Source organism: Perca flavescens, chromosome 5 (assembly GCF_004354835.1).
Source record: "Perca flavescens isolate YP-PL-M2 chromosome 5, PFLA_1.0, whole genome shotgun sequence".
In the NCBI taxonomy this organism is placed as follows: Eukaryota; Metazoa; Chordata; class Actinopteri; order Perciformes; family Percidae; genus Perca; species Perca flavescens.
The window spans coordinates 6,689,128-6,709,972 of NC_041335.1; the positions used below are offsets into that span (position 1 = coordinate 6,689,128).

At 39.6% G+C, this 20,845-nt stretch overlaps 1 protein-coding gene and 1 long non-coding RNA gene across 2 annotated transcripts; one reads left to right on the forward strand and one right to left on the reverse strand.

The window, feature by feature from the left end:
• Positions 1 to 2,944: 2,944 nt before the first annotated feature.
• sfrp1a (secreted frizzled-related protein 1a) lies at positions 2,945 to 19,024 on the reverse strand. Its single transcript, XM_028578009.1, has 3 exons — positions 18,216 to 19,024; positions 14,871 to 14,951; positions 2,945 to 4,335 (listed from the first exon to the last, which is right to left on the reverse strand). Exons 1-3 carry the CDS (start codon positions 18,730 to 18,732, stop codon positions 4,010 to 4,012), a joined length of 924 nt encoding a protein of 307 aa, XP_028433810.1. The 5' UTR covers positions 18,733 to 19,024; the 3' UTR covers positions 2,945 to 4,009.
• On the forward strand, positions 9,073 to 11,238 carry LOC114555547 (uncharacterized). The gene is made up of 5 exons (XR_003692573.1): positions 9,073 to 9,341; positions 10,273 to 10,337; positions 10,444 to 10,622; positions 10,710 to 10,897; positions 11,004 to 11,238. It is a non-coding gene; the product is annotated as an uncharacterized LOC114555547 (long non-coding RNA).
• Positions 19,025 to 20,845: the final 1,821 nt, after the last annotated feature.

Genomic DNA, 20,845 nt, shown 5'->3' on the forward strand with positions numbered 1-20,845 from the left:
GGTGAGAAGCTCAGTCATCCACGAGGAACTCGGAGTAGAGCCACTGCTCCTTTGTGTCGAAAGGAGCCAGTTGAGGTGGTTCGGGCATCTGGTAAGGATGCCCCCTGGGCGCCTCCCTAGGGAGGTGTTCCAGGCACGTCCAGCTGGGAGGAGGCCTCGGGGAAGACCCAGGACTAGGTGGAGGGATTATATCTCCAACCTGGCCTGGGAACGCCTCTGGATCCCCCAGTCGGAGCTAGTTAATGTGGCTTGGGAAAGGGAAGTTTGGGGTCCCCTGCTGGAGCTGCTGCCCCCACACCAGTAGCTTAGACCTACAATGAACGTGCGCAACACAAGACCACATTGGTCTCTCACTCGAGACCAGATTGGTGTGAGACCCGTGAAGTATTGTAATGGAGAGAAGCTGTAATGTGTTGCCACTGACAATGTGGGAGTCAATAAAGAGTTTGTCGTCTTGGTTCAGACTACAGAGCCTCTGTGTATAGACGAAACTTATAACCCTTGACTACAGTAGTATGCCATTTTTTGTTTAAAAATGTATTATAAAATTGTAAACCTATTTATGAACCCCCATTTTTAGTAACGGTCTTTTTTTATGTAACTTATAATACAGTTACCTTTTTTGTATCCTAAATACATAACACCTTTCCATGTATTCCATTACTCCCCAAGCCTGGTTGTCTGACACAGTAACACTGAACTAATAATATAATAATAAATATAGTATTCTGTGTTACATTAACTAAGCACATGCATCAGCTTTTGTCTTCCACATTGCTCCGGTATGTGCACACATTTGTCTGAACTTATCGTGAGTTGGTTTGCAAATTAAATCCTGGCGGGAATGGTAAAAAGATATATAAAGAGACAATCACAGAATGCAAATACATTAAATGGATACTGCTAAAAATATTCTGGTTATAAAACGTGTGAAAATGGGGATTAATACAATGAAAATCTTATTAACGGATTTTTTTGGTCACTTGGGGGCAGCACAACTAGCTTCAAGCACAATATTGCCATATTAACACCTTTTAAAGTTCATATAGCGACCAAGTGAGAAAGCAGTGAGTTATTTAAACATCCAGAAGACACAGAGCAAAATTAGCATTCATCTGGAGTAGTGTTTCTGTTCACCTGACAAATGTAAGTCCTATATATTTAAGATGTTGTTGTATTATATTATATTATATTGGACAGGTCTCCACCACTGAACATAAGAATTGTCATTAAAATTAACATTAGTTTTCGGTACTTTGCACGTCATTTTGCATCGATAACTCAATATTGGGAGCTACATTTCTCACTATATTATTAACCAGCTGTTTAGCAGACAATAAAGGAAGGGTAGGTTTTCATCAGGGCAAAGGTATTTGCTTAAACAGAAGCACATTTATGCAGGTTCTGGTGCACATATACCTGAAAGCTCTCTATCCAATCACACTTTCCAGTTGTCAACTTAGCGTGCTATCACACAGACTGTATGTACTGTAAGTGTGTGGTATTAATATTGGAGTGATAATTGAATATTTTCCTAGCCTCCGAGATGGAAACAATCAAAATAGTACTTCATCAGCTTTGTCAATTTGAGGTTTTCGGTGAGACGACGAATCAAACAGGAGGTTTTTTTGCAGATCTCTTAATTGTACAAAGGGGTCTCTTTTGAAGGCAGCTGAAGTAATGATTGGAAAGCACAGTCCACATCTGAGATATATTTTCCAATACCAAAGCCGTTATTGGAACCAGATGGGGCAAGATGTTGGTCCGTTTGATACTTCCTGGATTTTAACAAGCCTTTTTATTGACAGAATGGTTTCATGTTTTGTTGTTTTCGCTTGTTGCACTGACATGATAGATTTCAGCTTGTAAAAGTTTACATCAAAACATTCATCATCGAGTTACTCAAATCTATGTTACTTGCAAGGGGAAGTACAAGCCTTCTCTGTAACTGTTTTGGATTCTGTGCAAATTTGCATGATAATGTTCATAAATCAAATGAAATGGAATGGGAAAGTCATGCCTGTTTAGCATGGAAACCATATCCATTAGCACAGACTTTGTGATTTTTTTTTTTTATTTGACAGTTGATTAGACAGTGCTGCTTTTTGGTTAAGAAAGCATTGGAGTTCACTATCAGCATGTGCTGTTAATGATGTATATCTCAGGATTAGCATTTACACACCACATACCAGACACCAACAGCCTATAAAACCACAATGAACCTTCCGAGAGATGGGGGGGGAATGAAAACATGCATGGAGATCTGGCAACGCCATACTTTCCAAAACGCGTGAAAATGTTAGTTTGGCACAGCTCAGAAAGATCGCTCTCTGTTTGACATGAATGTCAAAGCAGAAGCTGGCTGTTTATTCATGTTTTAACAGCATCGCACACAGCACATGCAAAGACCGAAATGATGGTTCACAGAAAGAGAAGAGGTTGGAAGGCATGGGCATTTTTAAACCCTTTTTATTTCATCTCAGCCCCCCTAAAAATAATAATATAAAAAAAACTTTTCTTTTTTTTTATAAATTTTTGTGCTTCAAGTTAGAGTTTGCGAACTTGTCTGTTAGTGACATAGGACAAACAATTACAGGTTCATAGGGCTTGAACACTTTTGCATGCACTATATCCATGTCAAATTCTCATTAAGGGCATCTAAAAGCAAAAATCCTATCAGATGGGACACCCTGGGACGAAATCTTATCAAATGGTGGTCCATGGTCTAATTTGTGTGAGTTTCGGGGTCCTTCACATGAAAAAGTTTGGGAACCAGTGATCCATGAGCCACAAATGTCTGTAACAAGTTTCATTGCAATTCAGCCTGTAGTTGGTGAGATATTTCACTGGACCAGTGGACTTACCAGCCAACCAACATTGCCATGTCTATAGAGATCCATGAAAGAAAATTCAATCATATAAAGAATAATATAAGAGACACCAATCAGTTTTCCATATTTATGTAAAATTTTGTATGTACATGTAATAGGCAGCAATGCACCACTGACATTCAAATCTGAAACAAAATAGTGCTAAAACAGACCAGCAACAGTTGAGCAAAACAAACAGAACACAGAGTTGGCAATATTTGCAACATGACCGCAAAGCGTTTTCCATTACCGATGAACACTGATTACTGCAGTTAGACTGGATCTAGAGAGACAGAAAAGTGGTAAAAAAATCCAAAAGAAATTAAACAAAAAAAAAAGGTTAGCCAAGTGTGACAACACACAACAAGAAAAGAAGAAATCTGCCACACAGACCTACATGTTATCTCATGATGCAGATTGATGGTTATTCTCTTAAGGTTGTTCAAGTAATAAAAAGAGAGGTAACAATGAAATGTAAAGGATATGATTAAAATTATTGGTAGTGCAGTCTTTGACAAAACAATCAGCTGACGGCAGCACTCTCTCATACTTCTGTCAATACGTTATTCAACAGGAACCCTATGTGGAGCTGCTCTGTAGGCCTACATGTGGCTTTTGAAGCTCCAAATAACTGCCAATTATGAAGTCTAATCACTAGTGTTATGATTTCTTATTATGATCACAAGGAGAGAGATGTTAAAGAATAGTTGAAGATTTTTCTTGCAGTTAGATGAAAAGATCAAAACCACTTTCATGTCTAGAGAGGGGTGGTATCAATCTACTCATTGAGCTCTCAGTAATAAAGCAAATGTATATTTCCCAAACTACTTCAACTAGCCCTTTAAGCAAAATCCACTGACCTGTTGAATGAAAGTGTAACAAAGTATCTACATACGTATAGTGGAAATGATTTCAGTGAGGAAGGGCTTTTACTACAAGAAGCCCAACCCTTTTTTTGTGGTGTCATCAATCACCACGATCAACTACAACTTAAGAAAGGACATTTCAAAGTATATCTGTAAATATACAAAGATATATAGATATATAAACAGGACAATAGAAAGCAAAGTTTGGGATTTTAATGCTTGTGCAAGTTCATATGTAGGATGAGATGCGACCAAAAGAGGAAGGGGGACATATTATTTGAAGACGTTCTCGAAAGCGGGACATTTGTGGGTCTTGAGTTTCTTGATGGCCTTTTTGAACTCTTTGCTGGACTTGTCCCACTTGTGGATGCCTGTGAGCAGGTACTGCTTATCAACCTTGCGGCCCATGATTAGATACTGGTTTCCCAGGTGGTCCAGCTGCTGACAGGGGCAGTCTGCGCCGTTCTTCAAGTACAACACCAGCGTCTTCATGTCCTTCTTGCTCAGGTTCCCCTCTTTCAACATCTTCTTTCTCTTCTGCAGGATCACCTTGCGGTCCATGTTTTCTCTCTTCACCTCCCTGATCTTGGCCTTTAAAGCTGTCAGTGAAGAGAAGGAGAAAAAGCAGTTACCTCGTGCTTAAAGGTGGATGAGTTCTTGTCCAAAATGTTTGGTCTAATCCCACTGTTGCCTGTAAAGACTGCTCGTTAATATTTTATGAGTACAAAAATGCCAGACATGCATGTGTGTCACCCTCTGTGCTAGCAAAATGAAACATGATAAAGGGTATCAGCGGCAAGTCAGCACCATCTCTTCAGGGACAGTATGCTAATGTGATACTGTCTAGCATGGGTCGGCAACCTTTTTAATATGAAGTGCCATTTTAAAATGTTCTTGTTATTCTTGTAATCAGTGTGCCATATCAGCATTAAGCCTGTTCATCTACCGAGCCCGTTTAGCCAGTGTTTTTTTTTTTTTTTTTTTTGTATCCTTCGCGCCACATTCTGTGAAGAAGAAAACAAGTACTAGCCAATCAGAGGCAAAGTAGGGAATGCGGATGGGGAAAAAGTCAGTCATACTACCGTAAATAACAGTCTGTGCTCCTGCCAATGGCTGTGAAAGAGATTTGGCATGCGGTTTGGAAACATTTCCAAAAAACTCTCTTGCACACTTGCTACATGGCATGCGTGCCTAAGGTTGCTGACCCCTACTGTAAAGCATCCGGACCGAATGGCAAGTCATTCCATTGTTATTATAGAGAGAAACTAGGCTACTGAAAAAAGGTACAGTTGGGTACCAAATTTCAGGTACCGGTACTGGTATTGGTACAAACGTTGGCAAGAAAAACTGAGTACTGGGTGCCGGGTAGCTCAGTTGGTAGAATATAGAGGTTTACTCCTCGAACCAGCAGCCGTGGGTTTGACTCCTGCAGCCCTTTGCTGTATGTCATTTCACCTCTCTCTCCCCTTACATGTCTTCAGCTGTCCTGTCAAAATAAAGGCCTAAAATGCCCAAAAAAAAATCTTAAAGAAAATACAATAACGAGTACTCAACTTGAATGTGTGTTGCTTCAAAGTTATAAGTGAGTTGATAAAAATGTTATTTTGTTATTGCCAATTGTTTCAGACCTCCAACCTTGAATCAAAATCAGATGCGGACCTGTGAGTATACATCTGAGAACCCCTGCTGTAAAAGTTCACCTCCACTGCAACATTTCGTTTATTGTCTTTTTTTCTTTTACAATTTATTTTCCTTACTCTTCACATAAAATGGTTTGAGCATGCACTCTCTTCATCTTGACACACAGTCGATTCTTTTCTGATTGAGCACCATTCAACTTCACTGGTATTTGCACACCACAACGGCTGATGGCCACCAAACACATCCACGGGAGTGCCTGGCTCAAGGGAACCTCCATTATAGTTGTGTAAACAAAAAAGGAGTTGACCATTCACTGAATAGAAGGAATCACAAACCTGACTGTGCCTTTCTACACTACAATTAATGAGAGTCAAAGTCTATTTATTATTTCGTGGAATAACTAAACTAAATGATTAATATAGATACTAAAATCATGCATTAGCTAGATTGTGGTTGTCCCCAGTGCGTTATACTAACTTTCTGGCATATTGCTTTACTGCGTTGGTGACTGACATTATCTAAAGCGAAACTGGCCCTTCACTGTTATTAGGGTGTGTAATATGAAGGAAATTCTGGTATATATCCTGGTATAATGTAAATGTATATCCATATATATTGTGATATAATACATTTTCTGGAAAATCAATTGTGAAATTGCTGATGGATACAACATCTGTTTCAGAGATGGCCTGATACTAAATCATAAATGTTCTGTCTTTCCTACAGATGTAAATGGGGTGGCTGTAGCTTGTGTAGGGAGTTGGGTTGGGAACCGGAGGGTTGCGGTTCAAGTCCCAATTTGGACCAATGTATGGTGGTGGACTGGTAGCTGAAGAGGTGCCAGTTCACCTCCTGGGCACTGCCAAGGTGCTCTTGAGCAAGGCACTGAAACCCCAACTGCTCAGGGCGCCTGTCCATCAACAGCAGCAGCCCCCTCACTCTGACATCTCTCCATTAGTGTATGTATAGGTAGTGAGCATGTGTGTATTTCAGGCCTGTGTGTAATGTACATTCTAACAACAGAGTGAAAAAATAACTGATCTTTCACTAAACTCTGTTTAACCTTCTAATCTCTCTGTTTTCTCCAGTTCCTGTTCTGAAACAAAGCACGAGTCAGACTTTGGTGGTCCAAATCTCCATATGCCTCCACGTATTACGTTCTCTCACTTTCCACTGACATACAGTGATGTGTGTACGGCACGGACGAGCTTATGACACGGCAACGTGAGGCAAAAAAAGCGCCGGTGTCTGGATAAATCACAGAGTCATGTCGGAGACTAAGTCTTGTGACTTCAGCGCAGGGAACAGCCTGATTGAGTGTGAACCGTTTTCACACTCCAGCAAAGCTTTGGATAAAACAGTAACTTCTGTCCATTTTTTTCTCCACAGTCTTACTTCTCACAGAATCATGCTTGACAGTAAAACCTGAATTGGGACACTAAGAAACTTCCAAACGTTTCATCTCTTCTTTTGTGCTCGTATCTTCCATCGCTAATTAAGTGTTACCCTGTTTTTTTCCCAGTATTAAGAGTGCACATGGTAGGGCTTAAGATTTTTATCCCCTGTCTCTAGTCTCTCAAACGGTCTCTGTGAGGAGGCTTAGCGTTCAGTGAAATCAAAATGGGCAGCATTCATAATTAGTGAGTCATAAAAGAGAAGGCCTGGCCCACCCCTGAAAGGTCTTGATAAATCCTCTATCCTTGATAATCCTTTGACGCTATGAACTTTCTTTGCACCTTGTGTTGTTTGAGAGCTCAATCTCTTTAGGCACTGCATACAGTAAGAAGTTAACATCAAATAAATTAACTGTTTAGCTGTTAACATTTGCTCACGGCTAGTGAAACTGTACCTCTATATCTGTATTGTGCAATAAAGCTAACAACTATTTTACCTTTAACATGAAAATCCATCCAGTAGGTGGTCTTAAATGCTGTTGCTACTACATTGGTATGCTTCTTTTTTGCTTGTGCAGGATGTAACAAACAAATAAAGCTCGGTAAGCTGCTATTGTTATTGCGCTAGTGTGACCAACACAAAGCTATTGTATTGAGGGAATGAAGGCATTTGATTGAACCAGCCAACAACTCAAACACACTTAAAGATATTCTCCAGTATCAAAAAAGTGTGAACATGGGAAAAATGTATTTGAGTTTAAAGTCATAATTCTGAGAAAAAAGTTATAATTCTGACTTTATTCTCAGAATTCTGACATTTTTTTTTATGTCTAAAATTATATTTTTTTAAGTAAAAATAAAAAAAAAATCAGAATTCTGACTTTAAACTCTGAACTCAAATACATTTTATACATGTGGCCCTAATCCTCCTCCTTAAAAAAGTCAAGTACTACACTCAGGTACAATTTTGAGGTACTTTAATTAACTTGATTTGATAGCAAAATTTAATTCTACAAACATATCTACAACATATAATATGCTAATAAAATATGAAGTTATCAGCTACTAGTACTCATCATAGGCTATGTGGACACAAGTTTTGAGTATTTCAACCATAAAGGGATTTTCTTTCTCTGATTATTTAATTTAAAGGAGTTCCTCAAGCCTGGAGGGATTATTGTAGTCAGTATTTCACATTAAAAAAATTATAATTTTTCAAACGCAGGACTTTTACTTGTATTTTATAGTGGTATAGTATAGTGTGGCATTGCTTTTAAGTAAATGACCTGAATTTTTAAACAAATCAGATGTTCCTAACCTGGGGGGTCATTAACCCGCAGTTACCCATTTGGTACATTTTGATTACAATTTCCTTGGAATTATTCATAAGGAAAACAGAATTCTAGGGGGAAAAACATAACATATCAACTGGAAAAGTGCACTTAGTAGAGTGCAGATCCCTTTCTCCCTCTCCCCTTCCTGGCTCCCTTCTGGTCAGGATGGATGCTTAGATAACACAAACGGGGATTTATCTGTCATTCCTAACTTTAGTGGATCATAACTTATCTGATATGGAATTAATCTGCAGATGCTCCTCTTCAACATGAGGCCAAAAGTTTCTATGGATGGCAGTTTTTGAGCCTAGACAATTGTTGGAAATGCTAAATTGTAAAGCAACACAACCGCAGGAGGTCCTTGAGCATACAGTGATAAATGTGCACAAACAATATTAGGCTGATAGGTCCAGCGAGATAAACTGCGGACAGACAGAAATACACACACACACACACACACACACCCACACACACAAGAACGAAATCTTACTCCTGGCGGAGATAATCATGATACTTATCTACTAAAACTCAGTACACAATAATTCCATTAGTTGTCTAATTCTGCATTTCTGCTGCTTTCAGCATTCTGCTAAAATTCAACAAATTGCTTGTTGAAAACGATATATGGTGCAGCCCTAATTTCTATCAATAGAAAAGTCAGAGTACATTTTACATTAGGTTTTAAGCTCCTATTTTGTGGAACACAGTGTGTATGTAGTTCAAATGCCCATATTAACGTATTACAACAACTAGATTTAGGTATTCATGTTTTGACATATAAAAACTATATCTCAAAAAGTAGATCTCAAAAACTAGATCTTAAAAACTAGATCTAAAAAACTAGATCTTAAAAAGTAGATCTCAAAAACTAGATCTCAAACACTAGATCTTACAAACTAGATCTTAAAAACTAGATCTCAAAAACTAGAACTTAAAAACTAGATCTTAAAAAGTACACCCTAAAAAATGCTGGGTTATTTCATCTACCCAACCGCTGGGTTATGAAATGTTTTACCCATTATGGGTTATTTATATGGAAGTTGGGTTATTTTGTGCAACTCATGTGTTGAGTCAAAATCCATCAACCCAACATACATCGGTTGACCCAGCACTTGGGTTGTTTGTGCTTCGAACGTCATTGGGTTGCATCAGATCATCACCAGAGTCCACACACCGAGCGCTTGTCACAGCAGAGAACCAGTCTGGTCATCCAACGAGGCAAATACATAATAAAAGGTTTGTGTACACTAGCTACATGTCTAATTCACATTGTCTGTGTTGCGTTACCTATTAAAGTACTATCTTTATATTGTGAGGCTAGTTGGTTAGTTTGGCTAACAACGTAGCTAGCTAACGTTAGCCATTTAGCCGTTATCATGGAAGCATGTATAGCCTACAGCTTATCCGTTTGGTCTGAATTATATTAATGAATTAATGAAACAAGTTCATAATGCCCATGGGCATATGGTCATGTTTATTGAGTTCACCAGGCTAATTTGCCAGCTAGTTTCAAGCTAGCCAGGTAATTCGGCAGTTAACAAACTATCTAGCTAGCTAGCTAGCTAGATAGTTTACTAGCCAACTGGCTGTCAGTTAGTTGCTTTGCTAGCTATATTATTTTAACTGGCTGTAAATCAACGCGCTTGTTTTTCCCTTGAAGCTTTTAATGTGAAATGTGAAGGCATAACAGTGTATGACTGATTAAAGTATGTAAAAACAGTGAGATAACCTGATATGTCTGACTAAATGCATTTATGTGCATTTATTTAAGTAATGTGGTGACCCACAATAGATAAGAACAAATGCTTATTTAAAATGGCGGCCTGGCAAACGACAAGGGCCACTTGAGTTAAGGGTTAAGAAATATATAATAAAAAGTTTGGGAACCACTGCTGTACTGTTGTACTGACACTCGTGCCCTGAAGGCTATGCTTTGAGCAGCCACAAATATTCTTGTAAAAAGGTAAAAACAATTTACATGCATGCAATTTGTCATATGAATTGTATAGGTAGAGAGGGAGGATTGTGATGCTAAATAAAATGGCTGTTATGTTCACATTGGATTACATTCTGCTGTTAGTCTGCATTGCTTTTACATGGTGATATCTGAATAGTTAATACAATAGCAATTGTATCTTTGCTTAAGCTCTTTTTGTGTTTGTTTCAGATCAATGGATAGCTTTGTCATTAACACTATGACAGAGTGCCAGACCTTGTCGAAAGATTTAAAAGGTAAGAAATATGTTTTCCCATCCACAGCATATCAAGTCTGCATTGCTACTAAAGCCCTTTTCAGACATGAATTCTTATGAAATATAATTTCCTCTTTTTTCAATAGCTTCCACGTAATATGTCAAAGTGACTCCAATAGATGAATAGAGCCGGCCACTGGATTCCTGGAGGAAAAGCTGCGGAACGTCAGGAAGCGGCTGAGATCAACCAGCAGGTCGCAGAGCACGGCACAGACACCACCACAAACGCCAGATGATGGCGCTCTAGCAAGGGCTCTCATACCAGGTAATTATTAAACTGAAAAATGATTTGATGAAGCAAAACATCCATATTTCAGTGAATGACAACTTTCTTGTTCTTTTTTTTTTACAGACTGTACCATATCAGACGAACGTGGGTCACAGCTTAAAGAATGGTTGAGAAATAATTCTCAGCCCCTCAGCCAGATAGAGAACTACATGCAGAACACAGCAGTCTACAGGGCCAAGTGGATTAGGGACAACAATTGGACCATCGATCAGATCCTCGAAGAGTTCCCTCACCTAATGACCAAAGGCATGGTAGGTATAGGGAAATATGATCTTACATATAAGGATGCATTGTTTATAATGTTTTATTAGTGTGCCACATTGAATTGGTTTTAAAAATGTGTTTTCCATTTTATAGATTGCACAGGCTTGTCCTGCATGGGGATGCTGCATCAAAGTTGTTTGAAACTTGGTCACGTGAAATGCCAGGAGGGGAGTCTAAAATGGTAAAGTTTATTCAAAGTAGAATACTTGCTTGCAAGTAGAGCTAATGGCTCTTAATAGCAGCTTTTTAATAGGAATTTGAATTTGTTCAGTATAGACCTGTTGAATGTTCAGCCAGTTCATTCGTAATTGTTGTTTTGCTCTGAATGTTTTCCTACCTGAGTGATATGAACTGCACCAGTTCCACTATATTGTTGATATAATAATTTTTTTTTCAAAGATTCCATTATGTTGTTTTGTTTTTGTATTGTTTAAGTGTTTATTAAATAATATATGCATACATCTAGCATGTATTCTGTTCTAGGTTTGTAGTTTAACAGTTTTATTGCAATTTATTTTCTTAAATTGTACTGTAATGTGTTAGAATTAATCTGGCATATAGGTTAATTTTGCCCAGCATTCGGGTACACTATATAACAAATATATAGTTGAATCAACCCAGAATTGTAATTAATTTGACCCAGCATTTGGGTACACTATATAACAAATATGTAGTTGAATCAACCCAGAATTGTAATTAATTTGACCCAGCATTTGGGTACACTATATAACAAATATGTAGTTGAATCAACCCAAAATTGTAATTAATTTGAACCAGCATTTGGGTACACTATATAACAAATGTATGTAGTTGAATCAACCCAGAATTATAATTAATTTGACCCAGCATTTGGGTAGAATATTTAACTCATCTGTTGGGTTAAAAATCACCAACCCATCTTGCTGGGTCAAATTAACTACTGTTGGTCCGGTGCAATAGTGATCCAGCGGTTGGGTTATAAAACAACCCAAGTTGGGTTATTTTTAACCCATCATTTTTAAGTGTGTACATCTTAAAAAGTAGATCTCAAACACTAGATCTTAAATACTAGATCTCAAAAATTTGATATCAAACACTAGATCTTAAAACCTAGATCTCAAATAATCTCAAATAATCTCAAATAATGCAACGCTAAAACTGTTATATGGTGTGGGGGGTTTCCCTGACCTGATCTACTCCACCAGTTGAGAGGCACAGACAGACAGAGGTCCTCCAGCTCCCAGGGTGTCATAAACCCAGCAGGAGGGTGTGTACTGCTCCCCATTCCCAATAATGGAAACACAACTGATCCCGATGAGCTGAAGTGATCAGTGCAGGGCGCAGGGCAACCCTGTGGTTTACTGCATTAGCAAAGGAAAGGAGCAATTTGGCAATGACAACAAAGTGAGTTGTCTGAGGCAGAGGAGAGATTTAATTCAAGGGTGCTGGAGTTTTTTGGGACAATGAGGTACCGTAAAACCTTAAGCACAGAGATAAATTTTGGTGGGAACAAAGTGTTGAGTGGGATGAGCTGTAAATCTGTTACCAGCTGAGTGCTGCAAATAGGATGTGTGCATATAGGCATGTGTGTGTCTGTTAGAAGGAGATTCATCAGGTTTTCGGAGAAATCGGGGTGTGTTCGTTCTTGAGAAACTAAAAGTGCAGGACTGAGAGCCTGTTACTTATTACACAACTGCGATGTAGACGCTTGAAAGCCACATCTAACTTAGAAAAATCTTTCCTCCTCTGCCATATCCTCCTCACGTCCAACCACCTTAAGTCAAAAGCTGTCTTGACGCGGCATTCTCTGCTTTTTTCAGGGCCAAACCGCATGGAGAAGTCAAAAGCGCTTGTGCAATTGATGGGAAGCAATTATGCATGGCGTCAAGCAACAGAAACACTATTATCACAAAAAAACTACTTCACACTTTCACCTTAACTGAGAACAGACCTTTTGCAACTTCCAGTAAGTAAGGTTTTCTGTGAACAAAAATGCTAATTCTCTGCCAGAGTGGGGATATTTTACACATTATTGGTCCGCGCAGATTAATAAAGACTTCAGTGCAAGTCACTGATTCATTCCTCAAGCCTCTCTGTGGTTTTCCACGGAGAAGAGCAGGAAATTAATCTATCATATCTTTTTTTTTGTGGGCTTGTCCAAACAAAAAAAGACAGGCATGTCTGCTCCTAAAACTGCTGCTACCTACCGTGTCCGTCCACTCTCAGTCAAAAGCAGCAGGATGCAATCAGAATGCTGGTCTTATCTTTCGTCGTTGGTGGGATAAAAGACATGATTAAAGCTTTTTCTTTTTTTTTTTCCTCCATCTGCATATTTTCTTTTTCCTCAAGACAAGACATTCATGTTTGGCTTCAGCTGCTGTCAGCTATTTTTATAGTTGCAGTTTTCGCCCCAGTCTACAACTGAATTCCATCGGCCCACTGGAAAAACAAACAAACAAACACATCTTTAGCCTAGCTGGTGATATAACCTGTGATGCTATCTCTTGTCAGGCAGTGCATTAGATGTTTACCCGCTGCAATCAACTCGTACGCCACGCTGAAATCACGGCGACGTTTGTTGCATTCCAGAGGAGGCCGGCCCCTTGTGGGTTCAAACCTGCAACATAAGCAGCGCAATGTCTCATCCTCAGCCTGGTACTAAATCTGTCTGTGTATCCTCACATGTCAGCTGGTTAGGGGGCTTATGACAAGCAAGCAAAACAACATCTGTCTTCATCCGAGATGAAACAAGCCAATAATGTGCCACTCTGCTCTTTGCAAACCAGGATGCAGACTAAAAAAAGGCGAGTACCATCACCGCAGCATAAACAGCAAGGCAATTCGTTAAACAAATGTAACTTTAAACTTTTCCTGAAAACTGGAAGAAAGTCTGTTTCCAATGGGAATCCAGTCTATGTTTGCCCGACCTAGCACCTGGAATTCAAGCTGCCACAAACTTTGTCCCAGCCAGGGAATAAAACATGAAAGCCTAACATCTTGCATCTTGTGTGCATCGTGCACATCTGATTCCTGGACGTCCTGATGACTGCAATTCAGTTGATTTTTTGATGATTGGTTTTTAATTGAATTCAAGACTTTGGATCGTACTGGGTTCCTCCTGCAAAACTTCCACAACTATATCAAGTGCCCCCATCAGCTAAAGATGTTCCCTCTCAACAATAGCCTAGCTTAGTGAGAGGGCAACATGGCATGCAGTGGGTTAGACAGACAGCAACATTTTAGGAACACCCATCCCTTGAGTACAAGACATGGCCTGTTGCGCTTTTACATTGTGAATTTGAACAGATCAGATTTGATCAAAGAAAGAATTTCTAGTAGCCTAAGTAGAGCCATTCACCTAGCTCATTAACCAACACAGGCTCAGGGTCAAGTAAAGTACTTTAAAAATATATATATATATATATTCTTTTCCATCAGGATTAAAAAAAAACACACATTTAAAATAAATGTTATTGAATAAAAAACAAAAACATAGTTTATCATGAACTTCTTCTTTAAGAAAGGCATTTAATGACCCCATGTGCAGAAGGTATTCTGTAACCCAGACAGCAGAACAAACATGACCTGCCATATAAAGACTTTAATGACCCCAATTCATTAGTCACAGAACATCATCCTCTACCAAACCAGACAGGCCTGGTACATCTGACCAAGAAGCTCACATGTAACCTTTACATAAAACCTGGCAACATCGCTGGCATGTTAGAAGTTCTATAGAGTTCACTGGGGTGGACATGGCCAAGTACGGTCTGATACAGGGTGCACTTTTGGAAGAAAAATGCAGCTTTACATACTGTGTTAAGACATTATGGACTGTTTTAAAGCTTGAAGCGTGAAGATACAATTGATGCAATCTCATGCGGTTCTTCTGATTTCATGGAGTGCTGTGATACATGTCAAGGCATATTAGAGTGTGTAGTTTGCATGCTGTGTTGGCGCAATGGATGTCAAGATGCTTACCGAACTCGCTGGCACACATGTGCTCAAGCATGGCATCTGTTTTCATTTCATTGTCACATGGAGGGCAGATGGGAGAGTAACCTGTGGGGGGGATATGGTTTTGAAATTAGTGGAAAAGAGGCAAATATTAAATGCAAGTTACAATGATATCAGCTATGAATCATTCACATAGCTTTACACTGGAATAATTAACATCACAATCCACTTGGGATGCAATGAAAAGAACAAGGAAAGAATCAGGAGCACAATAAAACATTTTCATTTGAAATGAAAGGGGAGTTAAACTCAATTCATAAAAAAACACACCTAACCTCTCTCTGCATGCAGAGATTCTATTTAGTGTCTGGTGTCAGTCGCCTGGTCTCTTGGGCTTCGTACGCTCTGATGACCTAACCTCAGTGAGGAATGTCTTCAGCTTTTATAGCCAGCTGTAACTAAAAGCTTCAGTAAACACTCTTCCTCACTCTCTGTTACATTTAGACCATTTTCAAAATGAATCATTCCATAAAGGCTCAACAGCGACGTATACACCTTAAATGTACAACAACAAAAAAGGATTTCAAATGTGGAAGGAATAAATGGTAATGATATTCGATCCGAGTTTAAAGGAATGCTCTGACATTCCAAAAAAAAAAAAAAAAAAAAAAAAAAAAAGAAAGACAATAATAGCCAGCTCAGAGACAAAAGCCCGACTGCAGACAAAGAGCCAAAATGTGTTTTTGCCAAAAAGTAATTCAGTCTAGAGGCACATCTTCGAATATTTTACAAACACGATTTTTCAATTTTTTTGTACTACCGCAAAGGATCGCTTCATGCCAAACAGCTGAGATTACTTTCCAAACAAACTTGGACCTGCAATGTGGACACAGCATCCTGCAGCATTTAATTGAAACCGACTGCATTTCAATGTCACAGCGTGGATCTGGATCGATTGAGCAGATGGGGGGAGAGGGGAAACAAACTCCCTGTTGCCAGTTGTCCTTTACATGTGTTTAACGAAAGCTTGTGAAAGTAACACCCAGGTGTAAAGAGCTTATGAAAACAGACACTGTTTACAGAGTCACAGGGTCCCTTTGCCAATTTGAGCTAGGTTCTCCTTTAAATCAATTATCACCAGCCTGTGTTCAGCAGTGGCGTGGTAAGCACTGTTAGCTGACCTCTATTAACAACCATTAAGGAGAAGATTAGGCGGCTTTTGGTTGTCTTTATCAACTTTTGGATCAGATATTGCTACTTTCCCAGAATATTTATGGCCGAATAGGAAATTCCGTGACCCTCCGAGTAACAGGCCTGACTCTGTGTCCTGCCGGAGAACGCCGGCTTTATTTATCGCCAGCGCTGACAACGAATGATAACAGGTGAAGGCAGGAGCTCTGTGTGGTCCCCCAAAACCTTAAAAAAAAGGAGTCTTTTTCCATAAAACGGGACTCCGTCCATACCACCATGTCATTCAGTGACACCCACCCCCTCTACATACACACACGGGACATGTTACCTCTACAGATACAGTGAGCACTGTGTAATTGCTGGAAGAGTCACAGTCCCCCCATTTATGGCTAACGTCTTCAGCAAAAATGTCTTAAAGTCAGGATTGAAATATAAGTAGCCTAAGTTGATGATGTGATGATGGAACCCCCACCCCCTCTATTTTATGGTTAAAGTGAATGAGGTGGTTGTACTTTCCTTTCCCTGGTGTACACCTCACCTAGGCCACCAGCGAACACTGAACCAAAGTTTCAGACCAAAACTATTCGGAATCAGGCCGAGCTATCTTCCCCAGACTTGTTGCTTCAGGGTTTCTCTGGTATTTGTCAGCTTGGCCCATCCATTTTCTGGAACATTTTTATGTTACCCGCACCTTTCACTGATGCTGCATGAGGTGTCCGACTCTGTTTCATGCCAACACGCATTATTTGGACAGCGTGTTTTCCAAATTATGTCTTTGTCTTTCCATCTTTCGTCAGTTTTAATGCATTTGTCAGTGATTCCGCGGTAGAAAATGGGGGTTAATAGATGCAGGTATTCACTTTTTGCTGCTGGACTTCCTCCCAGCATTGTACTCCAGCTCAACAAACACTTTGGAATAAATCACTACCATCTGTTAGAGCTTTTTCAATATATAACTCCAAGTCAATAACAAGCAGCTTCACATTCACATGGAAAATAGTTTATGCTTGCAGTTTATGGATCGAAAAGAAAATGTAACCACATAAGACTTTCTTTAAGAAGCACAAAGGTGGAGGTGGGTTGGCATTGTTAAAATGAGATCAAATCCAAGGTTTCACAGCTGATTTCCCCCCAAAAGGTTATTTGCTTCGTTTGTGTTGGGATTTACATCTGCAAACACACCTTCAGCCCTGAAACAACATTCTCAAGCCCATTTAACTGCATGGGTGTCATTTTTTACACAGTGCCAAAGTGGTGGCTGTTTGTTTACTCTGAGTTAGGTAGATAATACTTGGTTATTGGTTAAGCAATCCCAAATGGTTGCATTGTGGCCAATGGATGGAAAATTAATCACTGATAATTTTTACAAACTGATTAATCATTTGAGTCATTTATCAAGCAAGCAATGCTAAATATTTTCTGTTTCCAGCTTCTATATGAATTGTGAGAAGTTGCTGCTTTTCTCTGTTTTAGACCCAATAATATATTAAAATGTGACTTTTAACTTTTGACTCGTGGCAGTGTGGAGAAGGCTTTGAAATGGCATTTACACCTCGATGCGGGGAAATCAAATTTACTGAAAATATAATTGAGTGTCTGGTCAAAAATATTCTGGGGGAAACTTTGGCACATGACCTCAGTATTTCTAAAACTTTGGTTACAGAACTGGGCATTGGCAACATGTGATGGGTTTATCTAACTATTATCTAGGATTTTAGTCCAAAATATTAATCAATTACATGAAAACTAAGTCTGATGAACAGCAGATTTATCAATAATGAAGAAAATATTATTAGTTGCAGTCATAGTGAAAATATGCCCGCATTAGTTAGACTACTACCACTTATTTTTTTGTTGTTTTGTTTTTACATGCACTAGGGACATAGAGAGGGGAGATCCATTCTGGTCAGAAGCCTTCTTTTATCAACTACCATTGATGTGCTCTTGAACCAGGCATTAATCCCACAGATGTCCCAGTGGAGCTGCCTAGTGACCACCACAACACGTGCTTTTTACTGGCCAACTATATTTAAATAATGGGATATTTTGCTGTAAAATGGCACTCACACTCAGTTGGCTTCTCTTGTTAGTAAATGAATAATTAACACTTTTAAATGTAAGAATCCATCAGTGAGACAGAGTGAAACAGTGAAACCTGTCAACAGTGAATTGAATTACCTGTGGGATTGGTGGCCTCGGTCGCATTGGGCTGCGTCATGGCAATGCACACGTCGTCTTGGGGAAACTTGTCACAGGTGAGCATCTCCGGCCAGGGGAAGCCGAACGCCTCCATGATGGGGGTGCAACCGTCCCGCACGGCCTCGCACAGCCAGCGGCACGGGAAGATGGGTCGCTCCAGGCACACGGGCGCAAAGAGCGAGCAGAGGAAGACCTGCGTGCCCGGGTGGCAGTTCTTGTGCACCAGCGGCACCCAGCTGCTGGCCTGCTGCTTCACCTCCGCCATGGTCTCGTGCTCCAGCAGGTTAGGAAGCAGCATCTGGGTGTAGCCCACGTTGTGACAGAGCCGCAGGTCCTCCGGGATGTCCACGCACTGGGGCTGCTTGCCGTAGCTGGGCCCGTACATGTCCGAGTTCCAGCTGTGGAACTCGTCCTCTGACGATCGGCACGCAGACATGAGCGCCACTGTCACAGCCAGCCGGATCATCCTCCAGAAGGATTCAGAAGCAGACATCATGTTCTCTTATTTATTTTAATTTTTTTTTAGCAATACAATTAATGGAACTCAGCGCGGCTTAGACAGACGATTCAACACTCACTTCATTAAGAAATTCAGAGTAATAACAAGAATAATAACAAGAAAGAAATGTAGGAAAAAAAAGCTGAGCTCTGCTGATCGATACGCGTAAAACGTGTTGAGTTTCTGGTTTGGGTAAAGTCCACAGGCACTCTCCTCTGGCTGCAGCCCCCTCGCGCTCCTCTGGTGCGTCTGGCTGCTGCGAGAGTTTGGGGAGGTAAAGCGCTCTGCCTGTGCGGGGCTTGGAAACAAGAAGAGATTGTAAAGTGCGCTCCGGCCAATAGGAACGCGTCTGCGCCTTTTGGCACTCTGCTGTCAGTCAAAAAGCTTAATTACACAGTGTGTAAAAACTCTCCAGGAGCCTCCCTACCCTTCCCTTTACTCCCCTGCTTGTACTTTCTTTGTCAAAACAAGATACTGAATAATGACAAAAAATAAATAAATTAGAGGATGGCAAATGGTACACATGGTACTATAAACCTGAGATTGTGACTTCTTATGCAAGTTGCACAGAATAAAAGTGTATGGAGCACTTCTTTCATTCCAATTCCCAAAGTGTGGTACAGGGAACAACATGAGTCACAGAGGATGATGGAAGTTCCCCCCAGTAAAGTGAGGCTAATTTAATTAATATGCATTAACTAGAGATATCCCTACAAGAGAATATACACAGAGAATGGCCTCAGTTTGTGCCTCTGTTGTATTACTATATGGTCTTATAATACATCGATGGCTGTATTACTATTACATTCCACTCACAGAAGTAAGCTTCCGTTTCACTAAAAAATAAATAGAAGGTTGTTTAACAAAACTTAACAACATAATGTTTATCTTCTGCACCGTTAAACTTTTCTCAACTTGTGATTGATGGATCTACTTGCTACTTGCTTGTTTTTTTTAATATAACTTTAGAAAGTAACATCAACATAGATGAATAAAAATTATGTGAAAAATGTCATTTCCGGCTTCCATCTTTGTTTGGATTAGAAAAAAGAGGAACAATTTAGAAGAAAAGAAAAAACAATCTTTGTCTTTCAGCCGACAATTTTTTTTTTTAACTCAAATGGTAGAAGAGTCATTGCAGTTTGTAGACCCTCTATTTTTTTGGTATTTAGTCTGAGGACACCCACATTTTCCCCTAATATTAAATCTGTCCTGGCAAAATAATGTTTTAGATCAAGTTGCTTGATCAAAGTTTTAACTTTGTAAAAAAGATTAGAGCCAAGTCTTATCTGACAATAAACAACTGTCTTGAGGAGTTCTTGTGGACATTATTTTATCGAATGGGGGTTGGTGATCTACTACAGCTCTGTTTGTGCTTGCACAAAGTTGGGGAAGTGCTTCCTTATCCAACCTAATTACACACTACAGGCTAAAGTCAATTTGCTGAGCCCCGAGTGTCCATCTCCTCCCGGCTTTGCCTTGCTCTGCGACAAGACTGAAGGTGTGAAATCCCTCTATTTAAATGTGGGCCAATTTGCATTCCATTGTGTTGGTAACAGTTCTTGCAGAGCAACAGATAACACAAAGCACTTAATTTGATTTTAAGTGTTACCGCAGCAAACACAGACCTTTTAGAGTAATAGCTTTGTTGAACGTATTTATCAAACCAATGGGTTTTGCAGCTGTCTCCACCGCAGAGGACACCACTCACCTAGACATTTTCTTCTTCTTTCACTTCTTGAACGGAGGCCAGGAGAAAACATTCTGCAACAGTATGCAGAATGTTAAATGCATTATGCAGTATAGATGGATGGTAATAGATGGCACCATTATCAAAATGGGCTGGGTGCAAAGGTTGAAATGAAAAAATTAAACTGTCAAAACATTGCTGTTAATCATTTTTTCAGCTATAATCAAATCAGAATCATGAAATGTTGAAATGTTGAGAAAATAGCCTTAGATTGCTCATCAGTTAAATTATCATTAACTAAGGTCTCTGCATAGCAATCTATATGCCAAAGTGGTGATGTGTGTTAAAAAGAAGGCCAGTTGATTCTCCAAAGTGGTTTAAAGATGACACCTCTGTTAACATTTTAAATTAACGTGATGG